Genomic DNA, 21,520 nt, shown 5'->3' on the forward strand with positions numbered 1-21,520 from the left:
ACTTACATAGAATTTCATAACAGGCCTAATCTGAGGTATGCAAATGCAATGATTTGGGGGTTAGTGAAGTCTTTGATGTATCTTTGTATTCATTCCTCATGTTTGGGAGTCACTGGGGACAAAAGGCATAAAGGAGCTGTCGCTAGACTGGACATTTAACCTTGAAACTGCTGTAGGGACACAGTCTAACTATGAATAAAGAGACAAACATAGACAATTTTCTTTCAAGATATATTTTAACATAAATTTTCTTTCTGTAAAGGAACCCACACAGGTAATTATTGGAAAGGGAATACAGGTACTAAAAACTTTGAACAAAGAGAGACCCTGACCTCAGCGTCTAATGTTCGTTCATTGCTACTCAGCCCTCTACCACCTCCTGCTCCAAAGTTTGGATTAAATGCTGGTGACAGCGAAGTGGAATTTTACTTCTGTGACTCCAGTGTCAGAAATCTTTGCCACAGATGTCTCTGAAGCCAATTAACGAGCTGAGTAAGAACCAAGTCTTCTCCAGTTCATTTGATAAAAGCCAAGTCCTAGCACCACAAATACTTTCACAGCAAAAGGTCTAGAGATATAGTTGATGGACCAAAGTATTCAAAGCAATATTTAGAGAGCTCATGGGGTTCGTTTTAATTAATTTGACTAGTATAGAACACTGCAAATCATAAAACTGCTCAAGGTTCCTACAGTATGTGGACTGATATTTATAGTGACATACCTTTTGGAAGAGGAGAGGTTGAGTTGATATCTTGGCTTTGACACGGACGTATTAGAATCGTCTCTTGTGAGAAGATGAATTCAAACATCAAAATGACTGCATTTCAGAGTACAGATCCACCTTGCGCCGACTTCCCAGTGCCACACTGAAAGAGGGTGCAACTTACAGACCCATCAATCCTGCCTCCTCCTCACTACCTCTTACTCTTGCCTCCAAACTACCCTCCGCTAGCCCCGTAGTCAGTAGGCAAACCACACAGGAACTAGCAGATACGTGGCTGCACAGAGTTGGGTGTGAGCCTTAGATTATGTGGTTTTGTTTTCTTGCTGTCAGAGTTGAGCTAAAATGCAGGAGGCTCACTGAAACACTTTTGCTTCTTAATGTTTGGTTTCAGTTTTAACAACATCCCTCCTGAACATTTATGTTCACATAAGAAAATGTCTAATCTTGGATATGGTCCATCAGCGAGCTGCTGTTGCTTTTAAGGAAAATCTTTACTTATTTATTATTTTTTTTAGTATAACCATACCTATAGAGAAACAGAGATTTCTTGGGGGAAATTATTTAAAACCACCCTTGATCATCATAAATTTAAAAATCTCAAGGAAAATGTTTATTCAGTGCACTTAGCCCATATTATTCTTAGTTCATAATATGACACAAGAGAAGGAAGAGGAGGAAGAAGAGGAAGGAGGAGGAAGAGAGGAAGAAGAAGAGGAAAAGGAGGAGCTCTGAACCAAGATGAGTTCTAATTATGGGTTTGTCACTTTCTGGCATGCGTAAGGAGTGTCCCTTAGAGTTTTGGGTCATTGCTTGCTATTGAGCAGGCGAGACTTAAGACTTTCTGGGATTTTTAAGTCCCACTCACTGACTTTTGTCAGCTTTAATTTCCTTAGGTCTCACCTTCAAAATACGAGCTTACCCTTCCCCCATTCCAACTGCGACCTGTGGAGGCCTCTTCCTTTCTCTTTGCTCTTGCTAGAAGGTAGATTGGTAACATACATCTTTTGAACAAAATTGTTCTATTGCTACGTGCTAAGTGGCATCCTTCAGAGTTTAGAGACTGAACCCACGATGAAGAGAGAAATGTTGTCTCCCAGGGATGTGTCTGGCATTAATCCCAGGGACGCTAGGAAGGAGGGTTTCATGAAAGACTCGATTTGGGGTACTAAAATTTAAATGTATTCTGTATTTCTGCACTGTGAAATGGCATCCTTTTAATGTCACTTTACTCTTCACTTACAAACCTTGCTTAAGATTTACTTTTTAAAAAAACATCTCCCTTGGCTATAATTGCTTAACATTCTTACTAAAACAGAAAAGAAGACTCAGAATCAGCAAAGTACCTGCATAGTAGGTGCTCAGTAAATATTAATCGAATGAGTTAAAGGAAGTAATTGGCTACTCTTAACTCCTTAATAATGGGATTTCACTTAATTAATGCAAATTTCTTTAATCTAAGTTACATCTGAACAGGATACCCACTATTTCCTCATGTTACATAGATGGAAGTTTAAAGATTACAATAGGCTGATGATGTTTTAAATGATAACATCTCAACACTTGCCTCAGAGTTCTTCGGGCTACTTGGTTCCAGGACCTTCTTAGAGCCCATGGTTACATGGAACAGATGCATGGCCAAATTTCTGAACACCAAAATCCTCTGGCTACTGCCCATATTCTTCAATAGTTCCCAATTCAGTGGTTTGAAGTGGTTAAAACAGTCACACCCTAAACTTTCATGGCTGAGAAGTGTGAAGGAAAGCAACATATTTAACGGTACCATACAGAAAGTATCAGGGAGTTTTCAGCTTGTGCCCTAACGGTGAAGTTAAATTTCCACAGGTTACCATCCCCCAGGCAGTGGAATATAATCCTTTCCCTTAAGAAAGGGAGAAGAATTCTCAGAAGATAATTTGTTTGGGTAGGAAGTATTGACTGGAAGACATGATGTACAGCACCCTGGGAGGGAAGCAAGGCCCCGCTGGTGGCTCATTTCATAACAGCTCTGTAACTGAATAAAGACCCTAATGTGAGAATGTCAGCCTTTCAGACCTTGAGAAATAGGCAATTGGGAGGCTTCAGGAATATGTGAAATCTCACTGTCCACAATGAATAAACTATTTTAAAACCAAGCTTGTTTAAAATTTTTCAATTCTTTTTGAAAGGTCATTGCTAATAACAGAACTTTTAAAACATGTAGTTATGCTTGATTTGACTTTATACAAACGAGTGATGTTTGCCTACTACTTCTTGGAAAGGATGCAGTGTTTTGGTTGTGATCCGAAGCTGTCAGGCACTGCTACGTGGCATCTCCTTTCTCCAGCGGAGATCCTGCCTTTCAGACAGGACAGATTTGATAAAACACTAGATAGGTTGAGTCTCGCTTACCTTCACTCAATCCTCTTTGAATGAATCTTTTGTTTTTTTCTGTTGTTTTGTGTTTACCCCAGGTTTTTAAAAAATGGTTTTCTAGCTGATGTTCGTGAAGAGAAATTAAACTGTGCCGTTAATGAAGGGAAATCCTATCTAAGAAAGTACATTTCTTTACAGAGCCGTCATATCATCTTTTGGGCCCTCTGCTGGAATAGTAGAATCAAGTCTGAAATAATGGCTTTTTAATTGTATCCTCCAGTATTATAGATGTAGGACAGTACAGTATCATACCTCTGTGGATGTAAAATATCATATACCTGCTTTAGGATCTGTAGTAGTGACCGTGCTTTATCAGAACTGTTTTAATGATGTTACCCTAGAATGTTTTCTTTCCAGATGATGATTAATATGCTAATAAAAAAAAGGGTGCCAGGTACCACAATAGTAACAGAACTTTGCTGTTTTCTGGGTATTTTTTTTTCTTTTCTTTAAATGGAGTGTTCTGGGTGTCTCTATAATTTTGTTCAGATGACTGTAGAACCTGAAAAGCTGTTGTTGCTATTGATGCATAACATATTGCTATTATTGGTTTCCAGATGATGATTAATATGCTAATAAAAAAAAGGGTGCCAGGTACCACAATAGTAACAGAACTTTGCTGTTTTCTGGGTATTTTTTTTTCTTTTCTTTAAATGGAGTGTTCTGGGTGTCTCTATAATTTTGTTCAGATGACTGTAGAACCTGAAAAGCTGTTGTTGCTATTGATGCATAACATATTGCTATTATTGGGGCACAATAGCATTGTACACAAGTTAACAGCCATATTAGTCTAGCAATGTCAAACTTATTTTTTTTTTCATTTGTACAGGGGTAATGCACTGTATTAAATATGTAAGGTCTTATCTATGTGGGTTTGATTACAGAAACTAATAAAGTATCCTCTAAATAAAAATATTATGGCAAATGTATGCTGCTAATTCAATAGTGTGGATTCAGATGTTCTCTTTTAATTCATTCAATAAATCAAGTTTGAATACTTCTGTTAGGTCTACTGTAGGTGCTGGGAATACAGATGGTACATTCTGGTAAAAGGAGAAAGAATACGTAGGCAAATGGCTACAGCCCTAGAGAAAAAACAGTCAAACAGGGCAAGGGCTATCAGCAGTGTGGCTGAGTTGGGGGTTATAACTTTATGCTAGATGATCAAAGAACAGTTGAGAAGACCAGCGGCTGAATATCTGCAGGAAGAGGGGAGAGCAGCTGCAAAGCCTTATGGTGGAGTATGCTTGGTGGAGCCAGTGAGGCAGAGGAGAGTCAGTATGGAAGTCAGAGAGCGGCAGAACACCAGAGCCTTGCTGGCCTTCACAGGGCCTTTGGGTTTAACTTTCAGATGGAAGATAATGGATACTTTTTAACTCAGGAGGGATAGGACCTGGCTTGGGTTTTCAATTTTAAAAGGACTCCTCTGCTAGTTGTGTTGAAACTAGATTGAGAGGGAGCGAGGACAGAAATGGAGAGGCCATCTGGGAGGATACTGCAAAGTTCAGGCAAGAGATGATGGTAGTTTAGAAGTATTTGGATTCCAAACATACAGGATGATCATAAGCTTAGAAACACAGATAATATGACTATACTGTTTCTTTTAAAGGTATTGTATTTTGGAGTACAGTATCAATAAGTCATTTTATTACTCAGAGTTGGAAGCCACTCTGCGTTTCGGAGGTAAGCTGGTAGGATGTGAGGTGTGAGAGACAAGGAGAAGAGCCAAAAATGACTCCACTGTTTGTGGCCTGAGAAACCGGAAATAAAGATGTGTCACTGACTGAGGCAGGAGAGATTATTGGGGATCAGGTTTGGAATACAGGAAGGAGCAGGAGTCTGGGGTTAGACATACTGAATTTGAGATGTCTATAATACATACCAATAGGAAGGTCAAGCGCATTCAATACACAAGTATAGCGGTCCAGAGAGATTACGGAAGAGAAAATCTTATGAGTTGTTGCCACAGAAGGGTATTTACAGCCATGAGACTGCATATCACCACCTAGAGAATGAACGTAGGTAGAGAAGACTGGAGAACAGATTCCTTCAAAACTGAGAGGTCAGAGAATTGAGAAGAAATGAACTAAGGAGACCAGATGAAGTGGTGTCCTGACGTTAAGTAAAGCAAATTTTCTTCTATTTTATAAAACTCTGAGTTCAGAAAATTAAAGGGGGAAATACTCCCAAGAAAGTTATTACCATAGAACCATTCTCATATCTGGTAAATTCTATAAGTCTCATAACTAAATTGTGCCCCCAAATGGAGGAAAGCAGATAAGAAGAGCCCCTCACCTGATGTCACTTTAACCAGATTGATTCCACTAGGTTGGGAGCACCTCACACCTTTGCTGAGCCTAACTACCTCCCTCCCACAGGGAGACCGGAAAGCTCTGACCTTGTGCTCCTCCTAGTTCTATCTGCCTCTTCTAGATGCTCACTACTCTCAAGTCTGCAAACATAGCCCAAAACCTCTGCAGTTCTTGCTGCGCTCCTATCTCCTGGGCACTGTCGCCCTTCCCCAGGCTCCTCATATGACAGATGTAATCATCACAACAGAGTTTGTCATCTTTCCTGCCAAAGCCTGCACTTCAAATCATGTTCCTCAGCTTGCTGAGCAGTAGCCACTGACATGGTGGAGAAGAAACTGGAGAGTTGCTGTAGACTCTTCTGCCTCATTCCCACATGCATTTGGCGGCAAGTCCAGGAATGTAGACACTTTAACATGTAGAAATGTGAGGGTCAGAAGGGAGTGAGAAGAATGGAGTGTTACACTTTGCCCATGGCAGTGCTCCCCATTTATCGGGGTGATATGCTCCTAAAACCCCAGTAGATGCTTACCTGAGGATAGGGCTGAACCCTACACACACTGTTTTTTTTTATTTCCTCTATGTACACACTTATAATAATAAAGGTGGTTTTTTATTTTCCTTCCAGTTTTGGGGGTTCAACCCAAGGCCTTTGAACTGAGCTATAAACTTCTTTATTTATTATTTCGAGGCAGGGTCTTGTTAAATTGCCTAGCTGGGCTTCAATTTATAATCTTCCTGTCTCAGCCTTGATAAAGTTTAACTTGGAAATTAGACATAGTATGATAATAACAATGACTAATAACAGAATCATTATAACAATACATTGTACTAAAACTATGTGAGCCCTCTGTGGTCTCCAAATACCTTCTTGTACTGTGCTTCGTTAGCTTTTGGTTCTTGTGATGATGTAAGGTGATACAACAGCCAGCCACATGCTGATGTGAAGTGAGGTAGATGACCCTGGTATTGTGATGGAGTCATAGGCTACCATAAAGGATTATTTGACACAAGCACCTCAATAAACGACAGTCAGCCTGATAAATAAAACAGCCACCAAATGCTTAATGGACATATAGCACACACAGCATGCATGCACTGATAAAGGGTGTTTCACTTCCTTTTTTTTTTTGTCTCACTGTGTAGTTCAGGTTGGCCTTGGCAGGCCAGATTTTTAATGTGTCTCTGCTTACTACCTTCATTATACATAGCCAGCTAAATAATATTTTAAACACACCAACTTTTTCCATATCTTCTACCATTTTATATGGCACTTATGTAGCTACATGTCAGTATCAATAATGTTGAATATAATAATTAAGTTGTAGAAGCTAAAAACAAATGTTACCCTTTTAAATCTTTTTCTCCCATCCTACTCAATATTCCACTGAGTCACTAATGTGTTTTCAAACATGGGCTTGATTACATTTTTCAACGTCTGCTGGATAAAATCACCTGGTAGCATGGACAAAGCTCTTCACGATCTGACTTTCCCCTGCCATTTCATCTTCTTTCTCTGTTCACTAGTAGCTTTTGCGACAGCCGTCGTAACTATAGTACTTGTAGTTTTATCAAGATTATACGCTCTCTCAGCTTTCATGCCTTTACACATGATGTACCCTCTGCTTCTCACATACTCTACTTCGTCTCTCCAGTGAACTCCCTGTCATCCTTTAAGATTCAATTCAGATATAAACTCTTTTGTGAAACCTGCCCTTAAAAACTTCTTTGCAGAATTAAGTGATCTCTCCTCTCTTATTATGCTATACAAATCTTGTCACAATCTTCTGTGAGGGTGCCTGTCACCTTCACTAGCCTGTAAACTCATCTGGTATAGGGCTGTGTTTTTATCTCTCAGTCCTTACAGTGTGGTGAAAAACGGGTGCTCAGTGAGGATCAGCTGAATCTATCAACTACTACCCCTCAGTGGTCCCTGAAGCAGTCATCATTGGAGGAGTGCCGTCCTGCCCGTCACACTTATACATGCTCTTCATCTCTAGACTATTAAATCTTTGTCTTTTAGGTGGCAGTCAGGTGCTGGTGGGGTGGCATTTCTAGTCAGGTAAAATTTCACTAGTAAGACAAATTTTTAAAAGTTAGTTGTTTTTTTTTTAAAAATAAAAGGGCAGTGCTACTGTATCACAAATTGGGAAAAGAGGGCTTTTTGCCTTCATTACACTCGACACCCTCCGGCTGACGCATTTTAATCTCCTACATCCAGTAGGTTTAGGACCTGGGAGGAGCGGGCACCAGAATCCGGAAGTGATGAAGTCGGAAGTCCGGGAGTGGGGTAGGCGCCAGGAGGTGAAGTAGCCTGGGCGGGTAAGAGGGTTTGAATTTGAGCAGGGAAAACTCCCCAGGGCAGCAGCTGGAACTTCCTCTCAGGTAATAGGCTTTGGTGTGGGATTGTGGATGGCAGGTTAAGATAGCTGTCATTTATCTTACCTTCATTACTGGCGCCATGTGCGGGACAGGCGGTAGGTGGGCTCCGAGGCTATGTCTCCGTGAGGGCAGGTCCCTACTGTGTGACGTCATCATGCCTCTCCCTCCTTCTAGAAGCTTCCTCAAAGCCCAGACTTCCCTCGGTGGTAATCATGTCCAATTTTAGAGCAGTTGCAGTTTAGGTTCTCTGAGTGACCCAGCTCACCTGGTATATGTGGTCCTCCTGAAATCATTGTTAAATAAATGAAGAAGTGGATGCCAAGTGGATGCCTGTCTGTCTAAAGGCAGTTCTGTGGCAGCTTCTGACTTTCTGTTTTTCAAAATTCTCTCCAGAGCATCTCCTTTCTTCAAAGCGCTATGCAGTGATTACGCCTTATGCTGCAGGTGAGGGAAATGAGGCCCAGAGTAGCGTTTAAGTCTTAATTGGAAAAAACAGATCAGGACCTCAAATGCCCCTGAATCCCAATTAAAGTAGTGAGATGAGGCACATGAAAGCCCAGGTGTAGCCGTTTACTGCAGAGGGCAAGGACTATGTCCTGTGCAACTATTTCTCTATTTCCTGGGGTGGAGCCTGCCACATGGTAAGTGCTAGAAAATTATTAGTTGACTCTTTCCATCAAAACACCCCCTAATGCCATAGTATTCTCTTCAAAATTTTGGCCAGAGCTTATTTCCTCCTAAATTGAACTGAAGCCCATAGGCAGAGCTTGTGCAAACAAGAGCTGCTTTCTCTTCATAGCACTACCCCAAATGCATCTTTCCAGAGATGTCTTTTGGTACTCAGCCTCTTAGATTTTACTATCATTGTCATCCTCTAAGTCTTTGCATAGTTGATCCAGTTTCTAAGTCCCTTATTTCAATTTTTTTCTTTTTCTTTTTGGTACTTTGGGTTTGAACTTGGGAACCTTGTGCTTGTGAGGCAGGTGGCGGAACCACTGAGCTAAATCCCTCGCCCCCTTATTTCAATTTTTGAAACCTGAAAAGTGTTGGAAGCAACTTCCCTGTCTAACCCACTTATCAGTAAAATCTGAATTGAATTAAGGTTATCCATCTTATAGCCTTGATTCCAAATGTTTGCATATTTTTGTTGCAGATATGTTGATGGGTTGGTTTCATTATTTGGAACCTTCACATCGTACTGGGTGTATTGTGTAACGTATGGCATAGGCACTGTCCTATATTAAAAAATTTTTAAAAAAATTTTTTAACTCACCTGGCCTGAAAAGATTTGGATAAGAGATTGTGGACCAGTAGTTTAATGTCACCTGATAACTGCAATGATTGCCTGTTATGATTCAGGTAAAACTGGGGGAACAGAAACAGCATTATGAAAGTTGGCAGATCTCAACAGAAAACCAAGAGGTCTTTTCTACCTCATCATTTATTTGCTTTAGAATTAGGGCGAAAGTTTCTTAACCAAACAATAAGTTTTTTGAATGTATGGATTATATTTTGTTTCCCCTCAAAGCTGTACAAATAGTAGGTTCTCTAGAGATACTTGATTTTGGAAATATTTGCTCAAAATTCTAGAATTTTACTTGACAGTTACAAGAGTTATATTTTACTTTTAAAATGTCATGTCTATAATTCAAAGCTGTAGAGTAATTGCAGGTCTATCCTAAAGTAGACTTACGCAGTTCGGCCATTCACTCATTCCGTGTTTCTTGAATAACTACTATTGCTATGTACTTATTAGGCATAGCATTACCGGGATAAATAAGATGGTCGGGGTCTTTTGCCCTTGAAGAGTTTCTAGTCGTGGTGAAGAAGGGCAGTGAGCCACTAACAGCTACTTGATGATTCTCACTGCTATAAAGGAAATTAATGTGGTGCTGAAAAGGATGTGATGGTGGCTGAAGTCGGTAAAAGCCCCTTAAGGAGATGGCACAGATTTGTGACATGAAGTATCTTTCCCTTCTCTTTTTCAATATAGAAGGATATGAGTAGCCGGACAACTGAGATTCATGTGGACATTTACCTTTTTGCCACTAATTTTGTCTCAGGTGCCGTATCACTGTATAGTCAGGTACTGCTTAATGACAGGGACACATTCTGACAAATGTACTATTAGATGACTTTGTTGTGCAGATGCCATTGAGTACACTCACGAATTAAGATGGTCTGATGTCACTAGGTGATACAATCTTGTGGGACCACTGTCATATGCAGTCCATCATTGATTACAACATTGTTATGCAGCTTGTGACGGAGCACATAGGTTCAGGTTATTTGATGGTGTGTATAATCCTTAGTCGGGAGTCTAAAACATCATGAACTGACATTATTTAACTAACACCAATTAATACAATCCTCGTTAGTCTGAAAAGGACTAACAGTATCATAGTGGAATGGCATCTTACATGTTCTATGTACATGTCACAAAGGAGAGTTCATGTTACTGTACATTAGTGATATCAATTTACCTACACAGACCTTTTTCTTTGTAGTTTATCTAATGGTTGGGAGTGTATTTGATTTTAGCATGGCATCAAACACATAATAATAGCCTTCTAGGCTACTTTGATATTTTTCTGGGGGAGAAAATTGTTTAAGAAAACACTTCAAAATTTATGAATGAAAGAGAATTTAGGAAAGCCTAAAAGTTAAAGTTGGCTCTCCTGCTACCCAAAAACAAAACAACAATAACAAAAAGGATTTTAATAGCTGTTGTTCAAGTCCAGCAAGTTATGATTCTGACAGGTTTGCTTGCTTTTTTTAAAAATAGGCTTGTGAAGAAACAGATCAATATTTGTTGCTCTAAGCCAATGTCACTGTGCATCTCTGTATTGAATCAGTTTGGTAGAGGGGAAAAAAATAACAATAGAAATTGAAATTTTTAATACCTTAGCAAAACATTGTATACAACAATTTTTGCTGTAGGAGGGAATCAGATAAAAATGCATGTATTTGAAGTGCCAACAAGAGAAAAATCAGAAAGTTGTAGAAACATACGTGTCTTTTTCTTCCTGGAGTTGATGATAGTCTCTTGTCTGTGAAGTCTTAATTTAACCAATAACATTTTCTATCTTTCTTATTTTAGCATGCATTTTATTGTTAAATAAAAGCTTTATTATCTCCTTTTAAAAAGAAGTGATAGTTCATTTAGGTTGCTTCTGAATATTTATGCCTTCCTTCAACAAAGAGAAATTAATTAGGCCTGAGCTAGTAGCTGAGAAGGTCAAGGAAGGGAAACAAAACTAAAAATAAGCATTTGCTATGGATTTTTTTTATCATTTTCTTTTTGTTTGTATGTTTGCAGTTTTTCTAGTAACGGATTACAGATCGTGTAGGCTTCATTGGGTCTGGATGCTGGTCAGGGCTTGGAATCAATTTGGTACTCTCTCTGGGTAGCCGTCAGTGGTGAATCACTAGGGAAACTGCAGAGTAACTGACTCACCTTGATACAAGGTAACAAAAAAGGAAAGGATGCTTTCATGTAAATCAGGAATTGATAACTCACAAGCTAAAATATCAGGGCTGCATACTCCTTTTATGTTTCAGCGCATTTTTATATTAACCTAAATGGGTTTCTCTGTGTGGACTTGTTTTGAGATCTATCAGAAACACACACAGTCACTACAGGTTTTTGGGAAAGCTTTACAATATTTGAATATCACTACTGATACTGCTTAATCCTAAACCTGTACTTCTTTTTAGAGATGAGTTAAAGTAATTTAATCTTTTCCTCTAATTTAGTAGCCTTATCTGGACTACAACATTGGTTTTAGGTTACCATGAGTTAACTGTGGAGTCCACTGAGGTATAAATGTTTGTCTTAGTAGTTGACCTTCCTCCCTTTTAGATTAATGAGAAAATAGACAATATTTAGTTGCGATTATAATGACTTGTTATTCTACAAAGGTCTAGAGGAGACACTAAAACTCAGTTTCCCCCACCATTTTAATTACTTTCAGACACAATATTTTTACACATAACAACATATGTTAAGCAGGAGATGTCAGAGTTCAAATTTCATTATTTATATTGATTTGTCTATGACCCAAGTAATGTATTATAACCATTGTATTTCTGGCCAAAGAGATTGAATGATATTTTCTGCAGAAAAGAAAGATGACCTATATAGGCCAATATAGGACCAGAAAGACCACCTATATAGGCCAATCAGGAAAAAAATTTTCTGTGCTCATCGTAGGAACACTTATGTGTCCTCCATTCTTGGTGTTGTAAATGAGGTGCAAATTTAGAAACTAAACCTATATTTTTAGACTGACTTAGTTTTTTAATTTAACTTACACATTTTTTGTGCTTTTCTTGTAGGAAATCAATATTTTATCAGCATGGAAATTAATTGTTTGTACTTAGGAGCAGCAGAACTGGGAACTGATCATCGATCGAGAGTTTTATAGACCAATTATACACAATCCTATTCCATTGCTCTCACCCCCCATTTCGCCTTCAGACTTGTCCTACCTATGGCTTTCAGGAGGCAAGTAAAAAACTTTGTGAAAAATTACTCGGATGCTGAAATGAAAGTCAGAGAAGCTACTTCTAATGACCCTTGGGGTCCCTCCAGTTCTCTGATGCTAGAGATTAGTGACTTGACTTTCAACACGATTTCTCTCTCAGAGATTATGAATATGCTATGGCAGAGGCTCAGTGACCATGGGAAAAACTGGCGCCATGTGTATAAATCCCTCACTCTGATGGATTATCTCATCAAGAATGGATCAAAGAAAGTTATTCAGCATTGCAGAGAGGGGTTCTTTAATCTTCAGATGCTAAAAGACTTTCAACACATAGACGAAGCTGGAAAAGACCAAGGTAACAGTTAAAGAAGTTATGCAGTATGCCAGTAAAGATTAAGAATTTGAGAGGGGCCACTTTAAACCAGGAACAGGGAAAATGATTTTTTTTTTATTTTGTTTTGTTTCTATTGGGACTTGAACCCAGGGTCTCAGCAGTGAACTATATCATTATCATCATCATCAATATCATCATCATCATCATCATTAATCATTATTATTATTATTTTGAGACAGAGTCTTGCTGAATTGCCCAGGCTATCCTCAAACTTGTGATCCTCCTCCTTCAGCCTTCTAGAGTGCTGAGAGATTACAGGTTTATGTCACTGTTCCTGCCTAATGGTTGCTTTTAAATGTACCAGTCACCTGTCCTCTGGAACAGTTAATCCTCTGCATTGACTGTGTAGGGTTTTAGAGAACAATATTTTTTTTCAAGAGGATGTACAAAACTAATAAACTTAGGTTTCTGATAAGGTGATACCTCAGACAAAATGAATCAAGTGAAAAAAACAGGCATTGGCAATTTGGTATAATGTCTGCATCTCATTATTATAATTACATTGGAATTTAGCTGTAAAGTGTTCCCAAAGACTGTGGAATCTTCAAAGCCTATCTTTCTATATTGGAAGGAGTTATATGAATACCAAAATTTAGATCTTAAAATAATTGTGTTGAGGGGGAGGATGAGGTGCAGTAGGGAAAGGATATATTGAATATTGAGATGATTCAGTAGTGCCTGATACTCTACAAAGGTAGAATCAGCATTTCCTCGCTATCTAATGTAAAATTATAATGAATAGTCTTATGAATCACAAGAGGATAAAATTTAGTGAGTCTCTTTTTTAAGTGCATTTTGAAAGATCTTTTTTAAAGGTAATTTTAGATTTGTAGAAGAATTATACATAGACTCTGCACATAAACCTCCCTACTCATTCATGATTTCTCCTATTGTTAACATCTTGGATTAGTGCGGTACATTTGTTACAACTGGTGAGCGCATATTGATATTATTAGCTAAAATTTATATTTTACATTAGGATTCACCTTGTGTTGTACAGCTCTGTGAGTTTTGAAAAATGTGTGATAGTGGACACCATCCAGTATCATACAGAACAGTTTCACTGCCCTAAAAATGCTCTGTGATCCATCTGTTAATCATTTTCCTGCTTCTAAACCCCTGGAAACCATTGGTCTCTACAATTTTGCCTTTTCCAGATGTAATAAAACACGCAGCCTTTTCAATCTAGTTTCTTTCACTTAGCAACAGGTACTTATGATTCCTCTGTGTCTTTTCAGAGCTTGAGAGCTCATTTTTTCCTTCCTATTTATAAGAGCTTTATTGACATATAATTCACATATACCTTATCTATTTAATGTGTATAATTAAATGGTGTATAATATTTTAAAAATCATAGAAGATATATAATGTAATTTGTCTTTTTTAAGTGTGCAATTTAGTAGTATTAATCATTATCATCATCATCAATATCATCATCATCATCATCATTAATCATTATTATTATTATTTTGAGACAGAGTCTTGCTGAATTGCCCAGGCTATCCTCAAACTTGTGATCCTCCTCCTTCAGCCTTCTAGAGTGCTGAGAGATTACAGGTTTATGTCACTGTTCCTGCCTAATGGTTGCTTTTAAATGTACCAGTCACCTGTCCTCTGGAACAGTTAATCCTCTGCATTGACTGTGTAGGGTTTTAGAGAACAATATTTTTTTCAAGAGGATGTACAAAACTAATAAACTTAGGTTTCTGATAAGGTGATACCTCAGACAAAATGAATCAAGTGAAAAAAACAGGCATTGGCAATTTGGTATAATGTCTGCATCTCATTATTATAATTACATTGGAATTTAGCTGTAAAGTGTTCCCAAAGACTGTGGAATCTTCAAAGCCTATCTTTCTATATTGGAAGGAGTTATATGAATACCAAAATTTAGATCTTAAAATAATTGTGTTGAGGGGGAGGATGAGGTGCAGTAGGGAAAGGATATATTGAATATTGAGATGATTCAGTAGTGCCTGATACTCTACAAAGGTAGAATCAGCATTTCCTCGCTATCTAATGTAAAATTATAATGAATAGTCTTATGAATCACAAGAGGATAAAATTTAGTGAGTCTCTTTTTTAAGTGCATTTTGAAAGATCTTTTTTAAAGGTAATTTTAGATTTGTAGAAGAATTATACATAGACTCTGCACATAAACCTCCCTACTCATTCATGATTTCTCCTATTGTTAACATCTTGGATTAGTGCGGTACATTTGTTACAACTGGTGAGCGCATATTGATATTATTAGCTAAAATTTATATTTTACATTAGGATTCACCTTGTGTTGTACAGCTCTGTGAGTTTTGAAAAATGTGTGATAGTGGACACCATCCAGTATCATACAGAACAGTTTCACTGCCCTAAAAATGCTCTGTGATCCATCTGTTAATCATTTTCCTGCTTCTAAACCCCTGGAAACCATTGGTCTCTACAATTTTGCCTTTTCCAGATGTAATAAAACACGCAGCCTTTTCAATCTAGTTTCTTTCACTTAGCAACAGGTACTTATGATTCCTCTGTGTCTTTTCAGAGCTTGAGAGCTCATTTTTTCCTTCCTATTTATAAGAGCTTTATTGACATATAATTCACATATACCTTATCTATTTAATGTGTATAATTAAATGGTGTATAATATTTTAAAAATCATAGAAGATATATAATGTAATTTGTCTTTTTTAAGTGTGCAATTTAGTAGTATTATATCCACACTGTTGTGTAATCGTTACTCTATTTCCAAAACTTTTTTTTATCACTTCAGTAATCATTAAGCGATAATTGGCTATTTCCATCTCATTTTAAAATGGGTTATTTTATTTTATTTTGTTTATTTATTTATTTATTTTTGGTACCAGGGATTGAAAGGGTTATTTTATTGTTGAGTTTTGAAAGTTCTTCATGTTTTCTGAATATAAACCCTTATCAAACAAAGTGATTTGCAGATACCTTTTGCCATTCAGTAGGCCAGTGATGGCAAACTTTAGAGACTGAGTGCCAAAACTGCAACACAAAACCCACTTATTTATCTCAAAGTGCCAACACTGCAGTTAAATCTGAGTACTGACTGAGGTTTTAGTTTAGAAAAACAACCTGTACATTAAAATCGTTTGTCTTAAAAACAAATAACATGCATGCCATAGGTTTGCCACCATAGGCACAGGCTGTCTTTTTACCTTCTTGATGTGTCCTCTGATGTACAAAAGTTTTAAATTTCAATGAAATCCTATTTATCTGTTTTGCCTTCAATTGTGTTTACTTTGTGTATTAGACAAAACCATTGTCTAATTCAAGATAATGAAGGCTTATACCCATGTTTTCTTCTAAGAGTTTTACAGTTTTAGTTCTTAATTTTAAGTCTTAGTTTTATTTTGAGTTAATTTTTTATTGTGATAATAAGGTAAAGCGCTAACTTCATTCTTTTGTAAACAGTTACCCAGTTGTCCTACTATTTATTGAAAAGATTGTTCTTTCCTCATTGGGCTATATTGACACCCTTGTGAAAATCAGTCATTATTTCTATACTCGGAATTGTTTCACTGACCAGTCTATTCTTTTGTCAGTACCGTACTTTTTTTTTTGTTCCAGGGATTCAACTTGAGTCCTTGCTCTTTTGAGGCAGGTGGTGGAACCACTGAGCTAAATCCCTGGCCCAGTACCATAGTATTTTGATTACTGTAGCTTTGTAGTAAGTTTTGAAATCAAGGAGTGTAAGTTCTCCAACATTTTTTTCATTACTGTTTTGTTTATTCTGAGTTTCTTACATTTCCTTATGAAGTTCAGCATCCACTTATCAATTTCTCTCAAAAGAAGGAAGACCTCTGGAATAATGTTTTAATTCATTAAGTTTATCTGTACATTTTAGGTCCACAATATGATGACATCCATAATTGGGGATTGTTCCTTTACATGGTATATCTTGGATCTTACTTTTCCCCCATTCCCCTGCCCTCTCACTCCTCCACCCAGTCCCTATTTGCAGAGACTTTGCTTCCGTTTTATTCTTTTCTCATATTTATTCTTTTCCCTTCTCTTACTCCTCCCACTTCCCCTTCCCCTTTGGGCCTATCTTCCTATTTCACATTGTCTACATTTTAATCCTTATTTACACTTTCAGTTTCTCACCCCAGAGGAAACTATTCAGTATTTACACATGTGTGTTCTATTTATTTCACTTAAGAATATGTCCTGAATGTGCATCCATTTAGCTATAAATGTCTCTAGTTTCTCATTCTTTTTTTTTTTTTTTTTTTTTATTTGGTACGGGGATTAAATAGTTTCTCATTCTTTATGGCTGAGTAAAAAACACACCTTCTCTATCCATTCACCAGTTGATGGGTAGTTGGGCTGTTTCCAAGTTTTAGCTGTTTTAAATTATGCCACTATAAACATGGGTGCACATTTATCATTATAGTATGATTCGTTTAATTCCTTTGGGAAAATACCTGGCAGGAGAATACCTGGGTCAAATGGGACCTCTAATCCTAGTTTTTTGAGGTATCTCCATACTGATTTCCACAGTAATTGAAGTAGTCTATACTCTCACCAAAAGTGGACAAAAGTTCCTTTTTTCCCCACAATCCCACCAGAATTTTGGTTGATTTCTTGATAGCAGCCATTCTTTCTGGGATGAGATCGAATCTCAGCTTTGTTTTCATCTGCATCACTCGAATAACCAGTGATGTTGAACATTTTTTCATATATTTATTTGCTGTTTCTAATTTGTCTGAGAAATGTCTGCTCATTTCAGATGCAGGTTTTTGGATTGGGCCTTTAAATTTGAGAGGTCTGATTTTTTAATGTTCTTTGTATATTCTAGATAATAGAACTTTGAGGAACAGCTGGTAAATTTTTTTTTCCACATTGTGGGTTGTCTCTTCACACTGTTGGTGGTTTCTCTTGCAGTGCAGACTCTTTTTAAAAAGATGAGATCCATTTGTTGATTCTTTGGGCTAGTTCACATGTGACTGAGTTTTTGTTCATGAAATCTTTTCCTAAAAGTTTCTTCAAGAGTTCTACCTGACCTCTCTTCCAGCTGGTTTAATGTTTCTGTTTTAACATTTAGATCTTTGATTCACTTTGATTTTAGTTTAGTTCATGGTGAAAGATGTAAGTCTAGTTTTGATCTTTGGCAAGTTGAAACCCAGGTTTCCCAGCACCATTTATTAAAGATGCTATCTTTCCTCCATCATGGGTGTTTGGCTCCTTTGTCAAAGATGAGATGGCTGAGTATGTCTCGAGTTGTTTCTGCATCTTCTAATCCATTCCACTGATCCTTGGGTCTGTTTCTTAGCCAGTACCATGCTGTTTTTATCACAGTAGCTTTGTAGTATGGTTTGAAGTTGGGGATTGTGATGCCCCTTACCTTGTCTTTGCTACCTAGAATTGCTTTTGCTATTCTAGGTCTCTTCTTGTTCCAAATGAATTTTTTGTGAATGAATTGTTTTCTCTTGTTCTGTGAAGTATGCTGTTGGAATTTCAAATTGGGATTGCTTTGAATCTATGTAGCAGTTTTGGGAGTATGGCCAGTTTTGCTATATTGGTTCTTCCTACCCAGGAGCAAGGGATGTCTTTCCATTTTCTGATATCATCTTTGATCTCTATTTTCAGAGTGCTATAGTTTTCAGAGTAGAGGTCTTTGATTTCTTTCATTAGGTTGATTCCTAGGTATTTCAATTTTTTGGATGCTATTATGAAAGGAATTGTTTGCCCCATTACTCTCTCAGTCTGTTGTTTGTGTACAGGAAAGCTATTGATTTTTGCGTGTTGACCTTATATCCAGCTACTTTACTGAATTTAATTATTAAGTCTAGAAAATACTTTTGGTGGAGTTTTGGGGTCTTCTATATAAAGTACCATGTCATCTGCAAATAATGACAATTTGACTTCATTTCCTATCTTTATTCCTTTTATTTCTTTCTCTTGTCTAATTGCTGTGGCTAATATTTCCAAAACTATATTGAACAGGAGTGGTGATAGTGAACATCCTTGTCTTGTTCCTGATTTTAGTGTGAAGGATTTCAATTTTTGACCATTTAGTATGATGTTGGCTGTTGGTTTTTCATAGATGGCTTTTATCAGATTGAGATAGAGACCATCTATTCCAATTTTTTATAGGTCTTTTATCATGAATACATGCTGGATTTTGTCAAATGCTTTTCTGCATCTATTGAGATGATCATATGTTTTTTGTCCTTGGCTCTATTAATATAGTGTATTATATTTATTGATTTGTGTATGTTGAAACATCCCTGTATCCCTGAGATGAAAGATGAATCCCACTTGGTCAGAGTGTATGACCTTCTTGATGATCTTCCACATTCTATATGTCAGTATCTTATTAAGGATTTTTGCATCTGTGTTCATTAGTGAGCTTGGTCTGTTGTTCTCTTTTTTGGTTGTGTCTTTGAGGATCAAGGTGATGCTTGCTTCCAGGAATGAATTTGGGAGTATTTCTTCCCTTTGAATTTCATTGAAGAATTTAAACAGTAATGGCAATAATTCTAAATATCTTGTAGAATTCAGCAGTGCAGTCATCAGGGCCCGGGCTTTTCTTAGTTGGTGAATTTTTAATTACATTTTTAATATTGTTGATTGATATTGGGTTGTTTAGAATTTTTAGGTCTTCTTTGACCTGCGTGTAGCCAAAAAGAAGGTATATTCTGATTTTGTGGGGTGGAACAGTCTGTAAACATATCTTAAGTTCATTTGTTCAAGAGTTTGAGTTCTAGTTTTGTTTTGTTTCTTTGTCTAGATAATCTATTTGTGACAGTGGGATGTTGAGTTCCCCTACTAGTATTGTATTAGTGCTTATTTGATTTTCCATGTTTATTAGTATTTGTTTTATATAATTGGGTACACCAGCGTTTGGTGCATGTATATTCATGATTGTCATCTCTTCCTCTTGGATTGTTCCCTTTACAAGGATGTAGTGAGCTTTGTCTCTCTGGATCAGTGTTGGTTTGAAATTCACTTGATCTGCAAAGAGGATAGCTACTCCTGCTTTTTGGGGGGTTCACGTCATGTGGAATATCATTTTCCACCCTTTAACTTTCAGTCTGTGAGTTTCTTTTTTAATTAAGTTTCTTGTATGCAGCATATTGTTGGATCTTGCTTCTTGAGCCATTCTGCCAGTCTATTTCTTGTCCACCTGTGCAGCTGTTTTCCAGGTGGGTCTTTGGCTGAGATCAGGGTGGGGCCCTGGCTGGATCTGCCTGCACTTGAGCTACTCTGGTCCACACTGGCTTCTCATTTCTTGCTGAGATCTCTGTGCACTTACCTATGGTATTGGGGCAGGCCTCTGCCTTGCCAGTCTATTTCTTTTGATTGGTGAATTGAAACCACTAACACTGATGGTTATATCTGCTACGTACTGACTTATCCTTGTTATAACCTTTTCCTGTTGTTGAATTCTCCCCCTTTGCATTTAATTTCTTATCTTGCCTGATGGTTTCATTCTGTTGGGCTTCATAGGATTGTGACCCTCATTATCTTTTCCCAGGATATTGTTTAATATTTTTGGAAGTTTTGGTTTGGTATTCATGAAGATCCCCCAGGTGTTCTTTGTCATGAAAGTATCTTATTTCTCTACCAATTTTGGAATATAGTTTGCAGGGTACATAAATCTGGGTTTGAGATTGTTTTCTTTTAGGGCCTGAAATACTTCATTCCAGCCTCTTCTTGACTTAGGTTTGTGTTGAGAAGTTTGCTGTGATTCTGATGGGCTTTTCTTTGTATGTAATTTGTTTTGTTTGTTTGTTTTTTGTTTTTTTGAGACAGGGTCTCACTATGTAGTTGAGACTGACCTGGAACTCACTATGTAGCCCAGGCTGGTCTCGAACTCACATTGCTCCTCCTGCCTCAGCCTCCTAAGTCCTGGGATTACAGGTGTGCGCCACCATGCCCGGCCCTTTGTATGTAATTTGTTCTTTTCTCTAACTGCTTGTAGTAGGCTCCTTAGAATTTACTATATACTAAATCATGTCATGTGTAGAGTTTTACTCTTTATTTCCCAATCTGGATGCTATTTCTTTTTCTTGAATAATTTCTCTGGCTAGATGTGGTAAAAGCAGAAGAAATATTCTTTTTTTGTTCCAGCTTTTAGAAGAAGAGCTTTTAGTTATTACGTATGATATTAGATGCTGGCTTTTCATAGATGCTATGTATCAAGTTGAGGAAGTTTTCTTCAATTCCTGGTTTATTGATCTTTTTCTTTTTCTTTTCTTTTCTTTTTAATCATGAGGGCACATTGACCTTTGTCAGGGTTTTTTCTGGATCTGTAGAGGTGATGGTATGTTTTAAAAATCTTTCAACTATGAATATGGCATATTACATTGGTTGATTTTTTTCACATATACCAACCTTGCATTTCTACTATAAACCATACCTTTTTATGATGTATATCCTATTTTAAGTATTTATTTTAGTTTTGAGGTTTAATTATGTAATTTGGAAAAATTTTCATGACTTTCAAGCATTCTGTGCTGCTTCATCTAGAAATTACAAGTACATAAACTTTCATGCTGATTTAATTTATTTTTCAAAATTAAAATAAGATAGTAAATATTTATATACCCAAGATTAGGTTTTAAAAGCCATATTTTCCATTGTAATTTACAGAGAAGCTATTTTATCACTGTACAAATGACTTTGATGATTTTATAAAGTAGGAATAATTAGCTTATATGCTAAAAAGCTTATGAGCTACTTTAAGACAAAATACACATGTAATTATAAAATATACGCAAGCCTATTTCATTTATTATGGGTTTTATGTGTATAATATATAAAACTATAATATAATTAATATATT

At 37.1% G+C, this 21,520-nt stretch overlaps 2 protein-coding genes across 10 annotated transcripts in view; one reads left to right on the plus strand and one right to left on the minus strand.

The window, feature by feature from the left end:
• The window catches only part of Grap2 (GRB2 related adaptor protein 2), a 70,496-nt gene extending 62,505 nt beyond the window's left edge, over window positions 1-7,991 (minus strand). The window contains exons 1-2 of one of the 4 annotated variants that reach the window (XM_010612618.3): window positions 7,891-7,990; window positions 722-866 (exon numbers count right to left, since the gene is read on the minus strand). In XM_010612618.3, coding sequence (XP_010610920.1) covers window positions 722-809 — 88 coding nt within the window. In that variant the 5' untranslated portion in view covers window positions 810-866; window positions 7,891-7,990. Of the gene's footprint in view, window positions 1-721; window positions 867-5,018; window positions 5,142-7,890 lie in introns of all 4 variants that reach the window. The other 3 variants (XM_010612637.2, XM_010612612.3, XM_010612620.3) reach the window with 3 other exon arrangements.
• Enthd1 (ENTH domain containing 1) overlaps window positions 7,642-21,520 on the plus strand; it is a 106,646-nt gene continuing 92,767 nt past the window's right edge. For 4 of the 6 annotated variants that reach the window (XM_010612556.1, XM_010612592.1, XM_010612573.1 and 1 more), the window contains exons 1-2: window positions 7,642-7,830; window positions 12,166-12,669. In XM_010612556.1, coding sequence (XP_010610858.1) covers window positions 12,321-12,669 — 349 coding nt within the window. In that variant the 5' untranslated portion in view covers window positions 7,642-7,830; window positions 12,166-12,320. Of the gene's footprint in view, window positions 7,831-8,016; window positions 8,469-12,165; window positions 12,670-21,520 lie in introns of those variants that run through there. The other 2 variants (XM_010612602.3, XM_010612565.1) reach the window with 2 other exon arrangements.

Source organism: Fukomys damarensis, unplaced genomic scaffold, assembly GCF_012274545.1.
Source record: "Fukomys damarensis isolate Sample0158 unplaced genomic scaffold, DMR_v1.0_HiC HiC_scaffold_19, whole genome shotgun sequence".
Lineage (NCBI taxonomy): Eukaryota > Metazoa > Chordata > Mammalia > Rodentia > Bathyergidae > Fukomys > Fukomys damarensis.